Genomic DNA, 16,725 nt, shown 5'->3' on the forward strand with positions numbered 1-16,725 from the left:
ACCCACAATCATGAACTTCATGTGTTGGTTACTTGGTTTAGATTATCAATCTTTATATACCATAGGTATTTAACTAAATGTAAATTAATAATATTACTATATACTACTATATTTTATATCCAAAGACTATTTATAGTCAATGATTATACTTTTTTAACTTGTAATCAGAAATTTCGTACATTTTATAATTTTACATGTAATCAAGTTTTACAAGACACTCATGGAGTCATGGATCTTCTCCTCATAAGTCCATATAACTCATATACTTTATCTTTCCTCTACCGTGCGTTATTATTGTGTTGAAAGCTTGAAGCTGCTCGTGTGAGTGCTTATCTTACTTGGATTGGAGAAGGATTGAAGAGAATGGGGCCACATTGTAGGTATCAGCCACGCCGGCTACACCTTCCTTTACAAAGTCATCCGGTGACTCGAGGTTCGTGTCAGCCTGTAGAAACATGATAACAGAGTCGATCATGGAATTAGAGAAATTAAAGAAGAGTAAATAAAGAAAGAAAGACTGACCACACGGAACCATTGTTTTCCCTGTCGTGGCTGTGGAATCAGAGCCTTGACAAAGTAATCATGGGCGTTGAATGCCACATAGATGTCACGGCCACCTACACCGTCATGGAGCCTGCAAGAAGAATCACTTATCAATCTGAAATCCGATTTACTCGCTAAGCAGTATAACATACTAAGTAAGAAACTTTGGGACTTTTGTGTCTTACGTGAAAGCTAGGAACTTGCTCTCAGGGTTGTGCCAATTATCTTCATGCCATGTAATCTCGCTCTTTAGATAAACATTGCACATTCGTGATTAGCATTCAATTTCACGGAATACATCATAAATGTAAAAAAAAAAAAAAAAAAAAAGAGGAGGTTAGTACTTTGGTGAGGAAATTTTCGTGCTTGAGTACATGGTGAGAATGTCGGAACTTGATCACCTCCGAGAAAAATCTGAAATGGTTCTGCTTCTTTGCATCCAGCTGGATAAAGTGAAGATATGGTTACAGTGTACATGGGGATGGGGGATTCCATAATAAGTAGAGAAGAACAAACAACAACATTTAAGACTTGCCTCCTTCCACTGGAAATTGTTGAGAGCGGTATCATGACCGTAGCTATTGTTATTACCATACCGCGTATGTCCATATTCGTCTCCCATTAGCATCATTGGTGTTCCCTGATCGTTGATCAGAGTTGGTCTCATACGAATTTAGGATTCTCAACAGTATTTAAACAGGTGTATGTTGGCAGTACGAACCTGAGAAATCATCAAAGCTAAATGAAAGTTCTTCATTTGCCGAGTACGTAAAGATTTGATGTGAGCATCGCCAGTTTCCCCTGTCAAGAAACAGATTATTAAAACTTGAATGCTGTAATAAGAAATTATACATAGGAACCATCAATGCTTGAATGTTGTGAAGTGAGGTTCTAACTGTACCTTCAAAACCACAGTTCCAGCTATGATTGTCATTACATCCATCATTTCCTCCTTCTCCATTGGCCTCATTGTGCTAAAATGCAGAAAAAGATAAATAAAGTAGACTCATTCGGGTTTTAAAAACAATACATTGGAAATCAAAAATTACCTTCAAATTGTAAGATACAAGATCGCGCAATGTGAATCCATCATGTGCAATGATGAAATTTACACCGTGGTAAGGCTTCCGCTGGTTTACCTATAGAAGAGAAGAGGGGAAGTGTCACGTTATCACGAAACCTATTCAAAATTTTACTCGTGTTAAACTGCATCTTCGCTTTACCTGAATAAACTTCAGAATTCATACGAAACATAATAACTTGAAAGAATCTTACCTGGTAAAGATCAGAAGATCCTGAAATCCGAGTAGCAAAGCTTCCTTTCATGCCGCTGTCGCCCTATCAATATGGAAGATTAGAGTGTTTTCGCCAGAAGTCATGCCTTTCCAAGACCAGGTGACAAATATACTCTAATATTCTATACCTTGATAAATCTTCTAACATCATCCCGGTACATCCCATTCCACTCAGCCCACCTGACTTGGGAAAAATCCAGTAGCCATACCAGTTACACAAAGTTGACAACCCCAGAACTTTGGAAGGAACTACCAAGTATAGTACTATTTAGTTATGAAGCTAAAACTATTACCTATCCCAATTTGGAAACTTCCCGACTAGATATAATCCTCCACAATCCCAAGGCTCTGCAATTATTTTACATCTTGACAGAACGGAATCCTTGGCAATTGCCTGTATCGATAACAAATTTCAAAAAGAACATCATGGCAACAATTTTCTATTGTATTTTCTGAAAATGCAAGGACAATGCATTAAAACCTACCCTTATCAGTGGGGGAGCACTGAGTGGAGATCCATCTGTTGCTCGGCAAAGCACACTAGCAAGATCAAATCGGAAACCATCCACGTGATATTCAGTGACCCTGCAGTCAGGTAAAGGGAAGAAAGAAGAACCATGAATAATTTAACTATGTGAAGTAACCACAATATGTCAAGAAGATAAAAAAATAAACAAGCAACTCTTTCACATCAATGTCATGTTGTTCAGGATAAATTTCAAAATATTTGGTCCAATTATTTACAGTGGCTTTCATAGATAGTGTTCATACCAGTGCCTTAAGCTATCTAGTATTAGTTCCATAACAACAGGATGGTTACAGTTCAGTGTATTCCCTGGAAACAGAAAACAAAAGAAACGTTGAGCACACATATTACAGCTCATTACTGTAAACTAAACTTTCATTTGAAGTATGGATTGTCAAAAGTAGAGCCTCGAATATAAGCTTCAAAATAAATTACCACATCCAGAAAAGTTAAGCAGTTGGTTGTCTGGATCAAGCATGTAATAAACCTGAAGAATAGATCTCACTGTTTAGAGTTCCAAGATAAGAAAAGAAATAAACTGACATGAAAGTTAATCCTCTTTATGACTCACCTTGTTGTCTATGCCACGAAATGAAGTGGTATACGGGTATTTGTCATCTGCTTCATTGGTATGATTATAAACTACGTCCAAAATGACCTGCAGAGATAAAATTGTAAGAATACTTCTGAAGAATAATCAGTAACAATAAGTTCAAAAATGATCAAACTTCATAGGCCAAAAAGTTATTAGAGGTCTCAATAAAGAGGGGGGAAGAGAACGGCATTGCTACCTCTATACCAGCAGAATGTAAGGCTTTGACCATTTCTTTAAACTCTTTTGAAGCTTTAATAGGATCTCCCTCGCCACTAGCATAACGACTCATTGGAGCAAAAAAGTTAACTGTTGAGTAACCCCATGTGTTAACCTAGAAAAAATCTCTTTCAGATACGAGGAGGACTGGAACTTCCATTGATGAAGCTTAATTTCTATTGAAATAAGAAGAATGTTTATGGCGATCGTGGAAACAAGACCTGTAAAAAAAATTAGAATCACAAAGAAATGATTTTTGCTGATTCGTGATTACCATGTGTTCTCTAGGGTTAGGGCGCCTCTGAAGCTCCAGTTCATCGAACTCAAACACTGGCAATAACTCCACTGCGTTTATACCCAGATCTTGAAGGTATGGGATCTTTAAAGAGATGAAAAAAGAGAGGCTTTGTAAAACATAGAAGCAGATGAAAGATATCTTCAGTATCTATAATAATAAGCTTTTTTACACTTTTCATGTTTTACTGGTAAATGAATCCTGATCATGGCTCAACATCCTCTAGCACGAATACTTAGTAATTTTAGCATCTCAACATACTTTTGAGGTAATATACAGTTTACCTTCTCAATGAGACCAAGATAACTGCCCCCTATATCTGGATCCATCCCACTGGATTCATCAGCAGTAAAAGCACGAACATTCATTTCATAAATAACAAGATCCTTCTGTAAAACAGTAACAAAAGGATTAAAAAGTTACAGGAAAATTGAAACACAGTAAGAAACCTGGGCAAAAACCATAAATTCTGTAGTAATATAAATTCCATAATCCACTGAGAAAAATAGCTCATCAACAGGATTGTGCAACTAGTAGCTGAAGGAGAGAAATAACATTTCTACCTCAGGTATGTCAGGGAACTTGTAGTCATCTCCCCAGTTAAATGGCGAGCTTTCGAAGTCATAAGTTCCATAAAATTGAGCAAACGTTTGGCTACTATGTCCAAAAGAGCTACGGCCTTTAACAAGCTTAGCATAGGGATCCAAAAGCACAATACTAGGGTCAAACCGATGTCCTTGTTGCCATTCTCCAGGACCATCAATACGGTAACCATATAGGACATTTCTGGGAGGCAAATCCTATCATAATGTAAAAAAAAAAAAAAAAACTTCAAAACCATGAATAGTGAGAAGAGAGCGCAAGAAATAAAAACTGTCTAAAGAAGTTCCTAGGCGTATGATACAACCTCAACACAAATGTGCCAAGTATCTCCAGTCTTGTTCACACTAGGATCCAAAACCAAGTTGATCATACCATCATCATTCGAATCATCCTTATCACTGCCACCAAAAAGAACATGAGCATTCAGATATTAAGCAAGTAAAACACAAACAAACTTCAAAATCTCCTTAAGAAAAAAACGAATACCTCTGAGGAAGTGATAAGCAGAGTGTGACAGAAGTAGCATTCTGAGAAAACAAAGCAAAATTGATTCCTTTGTCGAGTTTGGACACACCAAGAGGAGAAACCTCACCAGAAGAAACTTTCAATGATTCTCTTCTAGTCTCCGTCATTGTAGATGATGATGCTTCTTCCTACACAGAAGGAAGCAGCCATAATGAATCACTAGAGAAGAGTTTTAAAAGGACTAAAACAACAAGAGACTTACCTCAACCACGCGTTCTTGTGCCCGACGAGAAGAGACCTTAAGTGTAGAACGATCCTTAACCTAACTAGGATGAAACAATGAAGATCATATATGATATAACTCGGTAAAACCTAAGAAACAGAAGGAGACTGAGGAGATTGATTACAAAGAAGAAGAAGAAGAAGAAGACGTGCCTTACGGGAGAAAATTCGAAGTCCAGCCACTTTCCTACTCAATTTCAGTCTACAAATACGAATCAAAACTCAAATCACATGATTCTAAGAGAAGGAGACGAAGAATTGAGTAACTAACCCCATGGGAATGGTGAAGCTAGAGAATGCATTATGGAGCGACGGAGGTGAACTGGAAGTAAATAAATCACATGAGGAAGAAGATGAAGTAAGCATCTCTTCTTTGCTTCAACGATCGGAGTTTACAGATTCTTATTTTTGTACTAGTAGTAGTAATGAGATTCTCGGGAGAAAGGGCCGGGTTTTGTGATTGTGATGGGACTAATTTGGGAGAAACAATGAGAATCGTTCATTCCAAGTGATTGCCACGTGAACGGGGAAGCGTGAGTCCTTCTTCTTCTTGTGTTTAGCTTTCATTGTTTTCTGGGAAATTTTTTTCTCGATTTGTCATTTTTCTCGCAAAATATCTTCCTTCTTGTACGAGAGAGAAGAGGGGGAGTGTGGTTTGATCCGAATCACAACATTTGGTACAATAATTTGGAGATTGAACCGGTTTATCTCGGATTCTATTCTTAGAGGAAAGACTTGGAATGGTCCAGAGGTTTTATGTCTCGCCAATTTAGTGTGTAAACGTAACTAACTTGGAAAGAGATAGATACACGTTGTTTTCACCTCTCCATACTAGTACTAGTACTACAGTACAATGTCTGTCCTCTGCCGCTGTGCGGGTTTGTTTTTTAAAAAAGCTAGAGTTTCTTCTTCTATACAAGTTTAAAATTTCAGCTCGATGTAGTCTCGGTCTTCGGCCAACCCATATGCTTATGCGACAGTCCTTTTCTTTCTTATCCCCAGACCGATTTGTCCCCATTCACCAACAAAAACGTCTATCACTCTACCCATGGTAGACCAATCAAATCATCATACCAAAATGATGTCCGAGCCCCATTCTTTACAGAATTTCTTGGCTACATCTTTGTGTTTGATTAGTTTTCTCCGCATCCACGATTCCATACTTGTGGTTTGGTTTGTTTCATTGACCAAAACGTAGGTATATCTCAAGATGAATCTTGTAACAATCATATAATTAATGAATCAATGATGTCTTTAGTAAATCTCTTTAATTACATAAATTAATTTTATTATGTTTTCTTCTTTTTGTTAAAATATACTCCACGTGCTTCCATTAGAAAGAAAACAGAAAAACCTAAATGCTGTCGGCGACTAAGCTTCCAAGAGATCTCAAAGAAGAGATGTCCACTTCCTGAGCAGAGTTTCTAGCATCTTAATCTTTCAAAGGTTCCAATTGTTATGTCATCTTCGCAACATCAGCAAAACCTTATAATTTGGTATGACAATTGTTTGGGCCTTGTTTCTTAGTTTTGGGCCTTTCTTAAAAAAGCAAAAACCCTATACCCTATATTTTCTCTCACCTTTTCTTCTGCAAAAGCTCCTCCTCTTCTTCTTCTTCTACTTCTTCTTCTTCTTCATTTCGAAATCACCAAAGTTTCGATTTTTAACAATACATTTGTGTTTTTTCTTCAGATTTGGAAGATGACACTAGGGTTGTTATTGGGTATTGGGAGATCATTCCGAAGAAAGCGAGCTTCGTCGCTTGACATTCTCTCTCCCAAACGAGCTCCTCGAGACTTTTACAAGGGGAAAAACTGTAAACCTTCTGGTTTCCACACTCGTAAAGGTTTCATTTTTTTTTTTCAATCCAATTTGAGAGAATCATTCTAAATTAAAAAAAAAAAAAAAAAAAATTGTTTCTTGATGATGATGCAATGTTGTTTTGAGTTTTAGATGCATGAAAAGCTATCGACTTTGAACTCAATTTTGCCCTTTTTTTTTTATGCTGCAATTGAGATTTTAAGTTGTTTCAGTGTACCATTTGTTTAGTAATTGAGGATTGATACAAAGTTGTTTGAATTAGATGTTTGCAATCTCTATTATCAGCCAAGTTTGATTATATTTTTGGTGGAAAGCTGAGAACTGGAACTCAAAATTTGGCAAATCCCTTCTCAAACTTGCTGCAATTAAGATTTAAGTTGTTTTACAAGTTGCATTTGTGTAGTTGTTGGTTAGGGAAATAGTAACCAGATATGATATGACTAAGTTTTTTGAATTTTAGATATATGTAATCTGAGGAAAGTGATTTTACATGGTTTTAAGATACCAGATTCTTTAGGAGAAAAGTTACCAAGTTTGAACTCTATTTTGATCATAGAATTGTTTGTAGATGTATAATATGTAATTATTGAGATTTGGTTTCTGGACTTTATTTTACACTATTTCTTTAACTTTTGTGTCATGGTTTGCAGGAGGATATGTTGTGCAGCCAGATAAGTTGCCAAACTATGTTGTCCCTGATCTGACCGGCTTTAAGGTTTTCGTTTCACCCTTCACTCTTATGTCCCTTTTTCTTTGATTCCTCTATATAAATAGGTGACTAAGTAGCTTGCATCCTAATCAGGCATTAGTGAATCCCTTGCCTAAGTAGCTTGCATCCTAATTGAACATACTCCTTAGGAACTTGAAATGGAATGCTTACTTCTTGCAGGTAGCTAGCTTGTTGTGTGTTTTGTATTCCATCTAAATTATCTGTTCCTTTTCTTTTATTCCTCTATATAGATAGCTGAGTATGTAGCTTGCATCTTAATCGAACATGATGAGAACAACTCCCTTTAAAAATCCTTACAAGTCAGACGCGCCTTAAGTTTGTGATCATGCTGATCTTTGCTGAAAACCTGCAGTTTTTTTTTTTTTGTTTTTTACTTGCTGCATTAACCAATCTTGTTTGTGTGCGTTTTAAGCTTTGCTGATGAACATTTGTATTTTACAGCTGAAACCATATGTCTCTCAATGCCCTGTAAACGTCAACAAAACAAACGAGTCAACTGAAGCTTCCAAGTGAAAAGTCCGAAGGAATATGTGTTTTAAGTCTTCATTAGCTTCACTTCAAGGACTATGTTTTTACTTTTTACTATGATCCTTATTACTCGTTTTTGTTAATCAAAAACCACTAGCAAGTTGTTGCGACACTGAGTTAATAAAGATAGAAGCTTTGAATTGAAATCCAACTATCCTAGTCTCCATATTTTTCTCCTCTTCAATTCCTCCTTTACTCTTTGACTTTACCACTTCAAGATTATGATTTATGCAAATAAACCTTTTTAATATATTGTAATAAAAGTTATTAAATAATTTCAAATAATAATAGATTAAACTTGTAATAAGATTTTTTATTAAATTAATCAATAATATAAGTATTAATATGAATAAACTATTTTTGAAAAAAAAAAAAGAGTTAAATGATGAAATCAAATAGAGCAATATGATTGGGAGATTTGGATAACAGAGAATCCACAAAAGTGTATCCTTCACAAAACCAAAACACACTCTCTCTCCATTTCAGACATCTCTTTCTCTCTCTCTCTTCTCTGTCTCATCACAAACCAAAAAAATGGGAGGAGTGTCCTTCCTCTCAACTGTTCCTTCCTTCACCAACACAACCAATCATCAACATCTCACTACACTCTCTTCTTCTTCACATCGCTCTGTGAGTTTGTCAACCTGTCACATTCTTCTTTTCTTCCAACCCATTTAATATATTCTTATGCTAACAGTTTTGAAATGACCATCAAATTCAGGCTGTGATACGATGTTGCAAGATTGATCCTCAAGTTTCCGGCGAAAGTTTATCTTTCAACCGCCGTGATGTTCTCACCCTCGCCGGCACTGCGGTCGGAATGGTACCTTAACACTTGACTCAATTCTTGAAGTTCATATCTTTATGTCACATTTGATGAGTTCTTGGCAGTGATGATCTCTCTTGTTAGGAATTAATAGGCAATGGCTTCATTAATCATGTGGGTGATGCGAAAGCTGCTGACTTGAATCAGCGTAGACAGCGATCCGAGCTTTTATGTGAGTTTTGAAACAAGAACATTAGTGTAGAGTACCAAGAGGTTGTTTATTGGCGCTAAAGGTTTCGTCTTTTACTATGCAGCAAAGATCAAGCTTACGCTTTCGAGCACCATTAAGTCTAAACCTGAGCTTGTACCCTCCATACTCAAACTAGCACTTAATGATGCAATGACTTATGATAAGGTCAGACTTCATAAAAGTCTCTTATCCATCTCTCTCTGGTGATTGCACAACTCTTTTTACCCTTAATGATCTTGTTTTTTTTTTTTTTTTTTTGTCTAGGCTACAAAATCTGGAGGAGCTAATGGATCCATACGGCTAAGGTACTTACATGATGTAAAAGAACATTATCATAGTAGTCTTTACATGATGTCTTATGCAATCTTAGACTTTATGTTATATGTTGTGAAGCTCTGAGTTAAGTAGAGCAGAGAATGAGGGGCTTTCTGATGGGTTGGGTTTGATAGAGGAACTGAAGAAGGAGATTGACTCTATCTCAAAGGGTGGGCCTATATCATATGCAGATCTCATTCAATTGGCAGGTGATGATGTTATAAGCGTACACCAAAACTTGGTCATGGGCAGCATTTATCATTGTGAAACTGAAGTCTCTTTCTTGGGTTGGTTTTTTTGTAGGACAATCAGCGGTCAAGTCTACGTTTTTAGCATCAGCAATCCGCAAATGTGGTGGAAATGAAGAAAAAGGGAACTTACTTTACACAGCATATGGTTCAGCTGGTCAGGTAGACAATGCCATGCTATGTTGATTGTTGAGGCTCTTATGCGTTTTGAGATGTGACACATTGTTCAAATCGAGACTGAACTGTTGTGAAATCTATTAGTGGGGCTTGTTTGATAGAAATTTCGGAAGGACTGATGCAACAGAGGCAGATCCAGAAGGCAGAGTCCCACAGTGGGGAAAAGCAACTGTGCAAGAGATGAAAGATAAGTTCATTGCCATTGGATTGGGTCCTCGTCAGGTACAAGATTTTGGGTTTCAAAATACGGTTAGGGGATCAAGATCAGTCAATAGTTTACTAATCTGTATTTGAAATCAATGTTTGGTGTATTTGTAGCTAGCTGTGATGTCTGCATTCTTGGGTCCTGATCAAGTCGCAACAGAACAGCTCTTGGCTACTGACCCGCAAGTTGCTCCATGGGTTCAGAAGTACCAACGAAGCCGTGAAACCGTATCTCAGACAGATTACGAGGTTTGTTTTCACTTGACTTCCCTCCCTGATCATATATATTCATCTACTTCAAACTCAAGCTCATGTTTGATTAATAAACATATTTGCAGGTTGATCTGATAACAGCATTCACAAAGCTAAGTTGCTTAGGACAGCAAATCAACTTCGAGGCATACACGTATCCCGTCGAACGGATCAATCTGAGCAAACTCAAGCTATAAGTTATTTACACTATATGTATAATATAACCTGAGAGTAACCTTGAACTCATTCCGCAATTGATTGCTGAAATAAACCAAAGATTTTTCTCGACATTGAAACAAAAAAGGTTGAATCCATTACAAACAAAGAAACAGTTCAAATAAGTCAAATCACGATAAAATGGAAACAGATTAAAGAAAAATAATAGAAAATGAGTTTTCGCATCCACGTTTAAGAAAAGCAAACAAGGACAAGAATTAGACTGCCTCAGAGAGCTTCGGGATAAAAGGAAATCAGAAACCAACACAGAAACTCCTCCAAGAGAAAAACATATTAATGGAGAAGTTTTAGATACTGAAACAACAACAAATTCGCCGCAAGACTTAAGATTGTTGCTGTTCTTCAGCAGGTTTTGCTGCTGCTGGTGCTGCTTCTTTGATGTCATCAGCAGCATCGTCCTGATTACAAACATTCGACAATATCATCATACTCAGAATCGGACCAGAAGAGAGAAGAAATGAGGAATGCATCAAAATGAAAACTAAGCAATTTGATTTCCATATCTAGTCTTCCACAATGGCTTATCTTGCTCATGGTTCAGATCTCAAGCAACAGAATAGGATTAAAAACATTTGACAATCACTAAAATCAGATTCAGACCAGAAGAATCAAGAAAAGAGGAATGCACCGAAATGTAAACTAAACCAGTTGATTTCCAAATCTAGTCTTTCACAGTTACTTGATAAGGCTCATGATTTCAGTAATCAAGTAACAAACAGGATAAAATACATTTGACAATCATTAAAAATCAGAATCAAACTATAAGAATCAAGAATGCAACATGCAAATCTAATCTTCATCAATGGCTTAATAAGTCTCATGGTTTCAGAAATTAAGCAACAAAACAGGAGTAAAGACATCTGATAATCACTAAAATGTAAAATCAGACCAGAATAATGGATCAAAATGTAAACTAAACCTTTTGACTTCCAATTCTAGTCTTTCTTAATGGCTTAAACAGGCTATTGGATTCAGAGATCATTTTATTAAGAAACAAAACAGGCTTACACAGGTCAACCCATTTGATGAAATCACTACAATCAGAATCAGGTCAGAAGAATGCATTAAAATGTAAACTAAACAGATTTATTTCCAAATCGGCTAATGGTTTCAGAGATCAAGCAACTAAAACAGGCCAGAAGTTGCATTAAAATGTAAAACTAAACCATTGACTTTATAAGGCCAAAGTAGAAATACCTGCATGTCAGAAGTCCAGAGAGTGAGGTTATCACGAAGAAGCTGCATAATCAAAGTACTGTCCTTGTATGACTCTTCACCAAGAGTATCCAATTCAGCAATTGCTTCATCAAACGCCTAATGAATCCATAAACAAAACTTATCAACAAACACACATACATAAACCAGCAATACATAACCCATTGAAAACACATGATTCTGATAAAGTCAAACCTGCTTAGCGAGGTTACAAGCACGGTCAGGAGAATTGAGAATCTCATAGTAAAACACAGAGAAGTTCAACGCAAGACCAAGACGAATCGGATGAGTAGGAGCCAATTCAGAGTTAGCAATGTCCTGCACAACAAAAACAAAGCCAAAATCTCACAAACCTAGATCAAACAAAATCAAGTCAAAACGAAACGAAACCAGATCGGAGACATGAGATCAAAACCTGAGCAGCTTTGTAAGCAGTGAGTGTATGTTCAGCAGCATCTTTCCTCTCTTGACCAGATTTGAACTCAGCCAAGTATCTATGGTAATCACCTTTCATCTTAAGGTAAAACACCTTCGAATCTCCAGAAGCAGCAGCGGGGACGAGGATCGTATCGAGAAGCTTGAGGATACCGTCACAGATATCGGAGAGCTCGGTTTCGATTTTGCTTCTGTAGTCACGGATCAAGGAAACGTGGTCGTCGTTGCCGCGAGACTCTTCCTTCTGTTCAATCGATGAGATGATCCTCCACGAGGCACGGCGAGCTCCGATCACGTTTTTGTAAGCGACGGAGAGGAGGTTACGTTCTTCGACGGTGAGTTCGTCTTTGTCAACGGCTTTCGCGACTTTTTCCATGAATTCGACCATCTCTTCGTAACGCTCGGCTTGTTCCGCGAGTTTCGCCATGTATACGAACTCTTCCCTTGCTGATGAAGCTGCTGGTGCCGCCATTGTTGTTTAGATCGGAGATGATGAACAAAGGAAGACGAAGATGATTCTCAGATCGGCGAACGAGAGAGAAAGAGAGAGAGAGAGAGAGAGAGACTTTTTTCTTTTTTTTTTTGCTGGGCTCTTTTTGTTTTTGTTTATATTTAGGAGTGTTGTGTGTTTTTTTAATGAATGAGTGGGGAGCGACGATTACGGTAAGGAGAAGAGAGGAGAGCCGTTGGATTGAAAGCTGGCATAAACACGGATTCTTAACGAAAAAAGGCGCTGGCTTTTCATATCCTTTTTAGGTCAAGTTTGAATTTTTCAATGATTATAAAGGGTATCATGGTCATTTAGTTTTTCTGATCAAACTTATATGAATATCATTAGGCCATGTTTATAGAGGGATCACCTCACCTGATCTTGGGGTTTAAAAAAATAAAATTTAGTGAATAGTAGTCCTAAGATCAGATGAAATGATCTTAATTAAGATCATTTCTTTCCTTTAGCAGCTGACACGTCAGCACAAGATCATATGATGAAATGATCTTAGTTAAGATCAGTTCTCCATATGATCTTGTGCTGACGTGTCAGCTGCTAAAGGAAAGAAATGTTTTTTTTTTTTCATTTCATTCCAGTTTTAATTTTCATTTTTCTTCTTCTCTCTGTCCGGACACGCGATTTCGCGATTTCACGAGAGAATTATTTCCGTCATCGTCTTCTCCTCTGTCCGGCGATTGAAACACCGGGGCGACCGTCTCCTAGTCGTCTCCTCGTCTCCTCGTCTCGTCGTCTACTCCGGAGCCACCGATTATCGTCGTCTCCTCTGTCTCGCGAAGTCTAGACATCTCTTCTACGTCGCGAAGCTGAAGATCTCGTCGTCTTCTCCGTCTCCTCTGTGTCGTCGGCTAGGTAATCTCTTCTGTCTCGTCGTCTTCTCTGTTTCATTTGGTTTTAGGGTTTCGAATTTGGGGAAAGTTTGATTTTGGGTTTCGATTGGTTTTAGGGTTTCGATTAAAATTGATTTAGGGTTTCGATTTGGGGGATAATTGATTTTTCCCCCAAATTAAAATTGATTTAGGGTTTCGATTCGATTTAGGGTTCCGAATTTGGGGGAAAATTGATTTAGGGTTTCGATTAGATTTAGGGTTTCGAATTTGGGGGAAAATTGATTTAGGGTTTCGATTAGGTTTTGTTTTAGGGTTTCGAATTTGGGGGTAAACTGAGTAATAAGGGTTTCGAATTTGGGGAAAAATTGATTTAGGGTTTAGGGCGTTTGATTATAGCGTTTGTTTTATTGATCTTATTGCCTTTGATTATAGTGTTTGTTGTATTGTTACTAATAATGAATGGATTTTGGTTTGTTTATGAGGCATGTAGGTGAGGTTTAGCAGGGCGATTTAAATTGGACCACCGCAAACAACATTCATCTAAAGTAAAAGGTTAGTACCACTCACTAAAAGGAAAGTTAATGTAATTGCTTGAAAATTAAAGTTTGTTTGGTTGTAGTCTATACTTATTTTCATTGTCTTGGTTGAAAAGTATTGTTATTGGTTGAAAAGTTGAAAAGTATTATGCGGTGGTGTTATTTTCATTGTCTTGGTTGAAAAGTATTTGTTATTTTCATTGTCTTGGTTGAAAAGTTATTGTGATGGTGATTGCGAGAGTGTATGTTGGTTGTTTCATTGTGATAGTACAAAGTTATTGTGATGGTGATTGCGAGAGTGTATGTTGGTTGTTTCATTGTGATAGTACAAAGTTATTGTGATGGTGATTGCGAGAGTGTATGTTAGTTGTTTCATTGTGATAGTACAAAGTCATTACTTCTCTAAAACACTAAATGTCTATGTTGTGATGGTCTATGTTGGTTGTTATTATCTGAAACACTAAATGTCTTTTATTTACTGCTGATGTGACTGAAGTAGGTATAAATGGTTATTTAGAATTAAAATTCTCCAACAACACCAAACTTTTAATTTAATGATCTTCTCTATATTAACCAATCTCTAAATCATCTTCTTTCGTAAATCATCTTTTTCTTAAGACATAGCTACTTCTCTTCCTCATCTTGTTTCGTAAATCATCTTTTTTCTTAAGACATAGCTACTTCTCTTCCTCATCTTGTTTCGTAAATCATCTTTTTTTCTTAAGACATAGCTACTTCTCTTCCTCATCTTGTTTCGTAAATCATCTTCTTTCGTAAGACATTGCTACTTCTCCTCCTCGCCTTATTCCGTTTTCATTCACTACTTCCGTTTTAAAAAAATTTTCCTATGGAATCAAATAATAATCCTAATAGTCAGTCTCAATCCTACTTTAGTCTTCTAAACTTCCCCTACGACAGCTTTGCTCCAAATGTAAACCTTGGATCCCCTCAAATCCCTTCTTTTTGCTCGCAAACCAGTCCACAGCCGAGTCAACCTCCTACTCAAACTGAAGAGACAGCAGAACAACGTAGGGAGAGAAGGATATGGTCCGCAAAAGATGACTTAGTGTTAATAAGCGCCTGGTTAAACACATCGAAGGATGGGATTGTTGGGAACGATCAACCGTCTGGATCCTTCTGGAAGCGCATTGGTGATTACTATGCAACAAGCGATCATGTCCTTGGTGGTGGTGAACCAAGGCTCCGTGATCATTGTAGACAACGCTGGCAAAAAATCAGCAGGGAGGTCAGTAAGTTCTGTGGAGCATACGCAGAGGCAAAGGCTAAGAAAGCTAGTGGCATGAATGATGTGGATATTCTGCAGAATGCTCACCAACTATACACGAAGCTGTACAAGAAGAAGTTTAGTTTGGAGTATGCTTGGAATGTGCTTCGCTATGAACAGAAATGGATTAATAATGAGCCTATGAACCCCACTCCAAAGACAACCACCTCTTCCAAAAGAAAAGCGGATGAAGATGTACCATCGTCAGGGTCTGTTGTGGGTGAGCAGGAGAGCAGGCCTGCTGGAATAAAGGCAATGAAAAAGGCGAGGAACAAAGGTAAAGAGAAGGCTGCACCATCCACAGATTTTAGTCAAATGTGGGAAATTAAAAAGAAGGATTTAGAGGGCATGAAGGAACTTCAAAAGATGTCCATTCTTGACACTCTCATTGCCAAGAAAGAAACGCTAGATGAAGATGAAAAAGCTCTAAAAAAAAAAGCTAATGGCTGAACTGTTTTAGCTTTAGGGTTTATGCTTGTTTAATTTTAGTTTTATATGATGTTTTTAATGAATCGGCTTATATTTATTTGATGTTTATGTATTTCCAGAAACTTTAATGAATGTTTTTAATGAATGTTTTCAGAAATTTTAGTTTCATATGATGTTTTTAATGAATCGGGTTATATATGTTTATGTATTTTCAGAAACTTTAATGAATGTCGAATGTTTGGTTTGTTTTGGTTTCAGGTTGTGGAAGACATGTTCTCTGACTATGACGAGGGAATAAACAGCCCCTTAAACTATAGTTCCGATACAGAAGATGAGGCTGAGACTGCTTACTATGAACCGCAACCATTAAACCGTGAAGCTGGTCCATTACCTAGTCTGTCGAACCGTGAAGTTGGTCCATTACCTAGTCTGTCGAACCGTGAAGCTCAACCCAAGGACGAAGTGATCCAACTCAAGGAGCAAGTAATCCAACTCAACGACCAAATGATACAGCTCAAGGTTCTTGTGATCCAGCTGACGGACAAAGTGAACCAGCTGACGGACCGAGTGATCCAGCTGACGGACATAGTGAACCAGGTCAAGTAAATTATTGTCTTGAAAAGATGTTTGGTTGTTTCTTTTGGTGTTGCAACCCGTGATGTTGGTTGTTGTTGTTTTTTTTTGCGAATTATGAACCCGTGAAGTTGGTTGTTGTTGTTTTTTATTGCGAATTATGAACCCGTGTGTTTAGTTTGGAATTTGCCATTGATCAGTCTATATATATGAGACATTTGTTTCTCCCAACAAAACAAACATTTGTTTCTCTAAACAAAGCACAAACATTTCCTTCTCTCACCAAACTCAAATATTTCTTTCATTCATCAAGCAGAAATTTCCTTCTCACCCAAAACAAATATTTCTTTTCCTAAAAAACTATCACTTCTCACCACTACTCACAAATATTTCTTTTCCTAAAAAACAATCACTTCTCTTTCTTTCCTTCATTGCTATGGCATCTTCTTCCAACAAATTTCACTACCATTATGACCCAAATAATGATAGTTTAAACCAATACTTTCAAGAGCAATTTAATAACCAATTTGAAGCTGTTGAAGAAGCTATTCCGGTGGAAAGGAAAC

At 37.3% G+C, this 16,725-nt stretch overlaps 4 protein-coding genes and 1 long non-coding RNA gene across 7 annotated transcripts; 3 read left to right on the forward strand and 2 right to left on the reverse strand.

The window, feature by feature from the left end:
* Window positions 1-129: 129 nt before the first annotated feature.
* On the reverse strand, window positions 130-5,598 carry LOC104719758 (isoamylase 3, chloroplastic). Of its 2 annotated transcripts, none has more exons than XM_010437730.2 (24): window positions 5,092-5,598; window positions 4,974-5,022; window positions 4,801-4,860; window positions 4,560-4,726; window positions 4,378-4,471; window positions 4,034-4,270; window positions 3,755-3,859; window positions 3,450-3,554; window positions 3,156-3,290; window positions 2,936-3,022; window positions 2,800-2,851; window positions 2,610-2,673; window positions 2,324-2,423; window positions 2,132-2,232; window positions 1,967-2,018; window positions 1,819-1,881; window positions 1,593-1,682; window positions 1,445-1,517; window positions 1,265-1,344; window positions 1,079-1,183; window positions 888-986; window positions 729-790; window positions 523-634; window positions 130-445 (listed from the first exon to the last, which is right to left on the reverse strand). In XM_010437730.2, exons 1-24 carry the CDS (start codon window positions 5,184-5,186, stop codon window positions 335-337), a joined length of 2,298 nt encoding a protein of 765 aa, XP_010436032.2. In that variant the 5' UTR covers window positions 5,187-5,598; the 3' UTR covers window positions 130-334. The 2 variants fall into 2 exon arrangements, with proteins under 2 accessions (XP_010436032.2, XP_019089845.2); XM_019234300.2 differs by having other exon boundaries at window positions 4,974-5,007; window positions 5,092-5,472.
* Window positions 5,599-5,967: 369 nt separating this feature from the next.
* On the forward strand, window positions 5,968-8,045 carry LOC104719766 (uncharacterized). Of its 2 annotated transcripts, XM_087482429.1 has the most exons (4): window positions 5,968-6,316; window positions 6,513-6,666; window positions 7,292-7,356; window positions 7,813-8,045. In XM_087482429.1, the coding sequence occupies exons 2-4, from the start codon at window positions 6,522-6,524 to the stop codon at window positions 7,882-7,884; spliced, it is 282 nt and encodes a 93-aa protein (XP_087338555.1). In that variant the 5' UTR covers window positions 5,968-6,316; window positions 6,513-6,521; the 3' UTR covers window positions 7,885-8,045. The 2 variants fall into 2 exon arrangements, with proteins under 2 accessions (XP_087338555.1, XP_010436038.1); XM_010437736.2 differs by lacking the exon at window positions 5,968-6,316 and having other exon boundaries at window positions 6,340-6,666.
* Window positions 8,046-8,279: 234 nt separating this feature from the next.
* Window positions 8,280-10,414, forward strand: LOC104719794 (thylakoid lumenal 29 kDa protein, chloroplastic). Its single transcript, XM_010437775.3, has 10 exons — window positions 8,280-8,529; window positions 8,621-8,722; window positions 8,810-8,897; window positions 8,980-9,080; window positions 9,180-9,220; window positions 9,309-9,439; window positions 9,534-9,640; window positions 9,740-9,877; window positions 9,974-10,108; window positions 10,198-10,414. The coding sequence occupies exons 1-10, from the start codon at window positions 8,434-8,436 to the stop codon at window positions 10,306-10,308; spliced, it is 1,050 nt and encodes a 349-aa protein (XP_010436077.1). The 5' UTR covers window positions 8,280-8,433; the 3' UTR covers window positions 10,309-10,414.
* Window positions 10,379-12,845, reverse strand: LOC104707213 (14-3-3-like protein GF14 chi). Its single transcript, XM_087482521.1, has 4 exons — window positions 11,979-12,845; window positions 11,759-11,881; window positions 11,546-11,662; window positions 10,379-10,746 (listed from the first exon to the last, which is right to left on the reverse strand). Exons 1-4 carry the CDS (start codon window positions 12,468-12,470, stop codon window positions 10,672-10,674), a joined length of 807 nt encoding a protein of 268 aa, XP_087338647.1. The 5' UTR covers window positions 12,471-12,845; the 3' UTR covers window positions 10,379-10,671.
* Window positions 12,846-13,077: 232 nt separating this feature from the next.
* Window positions 13,078-16,399, forward strand: LOC147948509 (uncharacterized). The gene is made up of 3 exons (XR_015578691.1): window positions 13,078-13,358; window positions 13,827-13,888; window positions 15,845-16,399. It is a non-coding gene; the product is annotated as an uncharacterized LOC147948509 (long non-coding RNA).
* Window positions 16,400-16,725: the final 326 nt, after the last annotated feature.

Source organism: Camelina sativa, chromosome 2 (assembly GCF_030686135.1).
Source record: "Camelina sativa cultivar CO46 ecotype springtype chromosome 2, ASM3068613v1".
Lineage (NCBI taxonomy): Eukaryota > Viridiplantae > Streptophyta > Magnoliopsida > Brassicales > Brassicaceae > Camelina > Camelina sativa.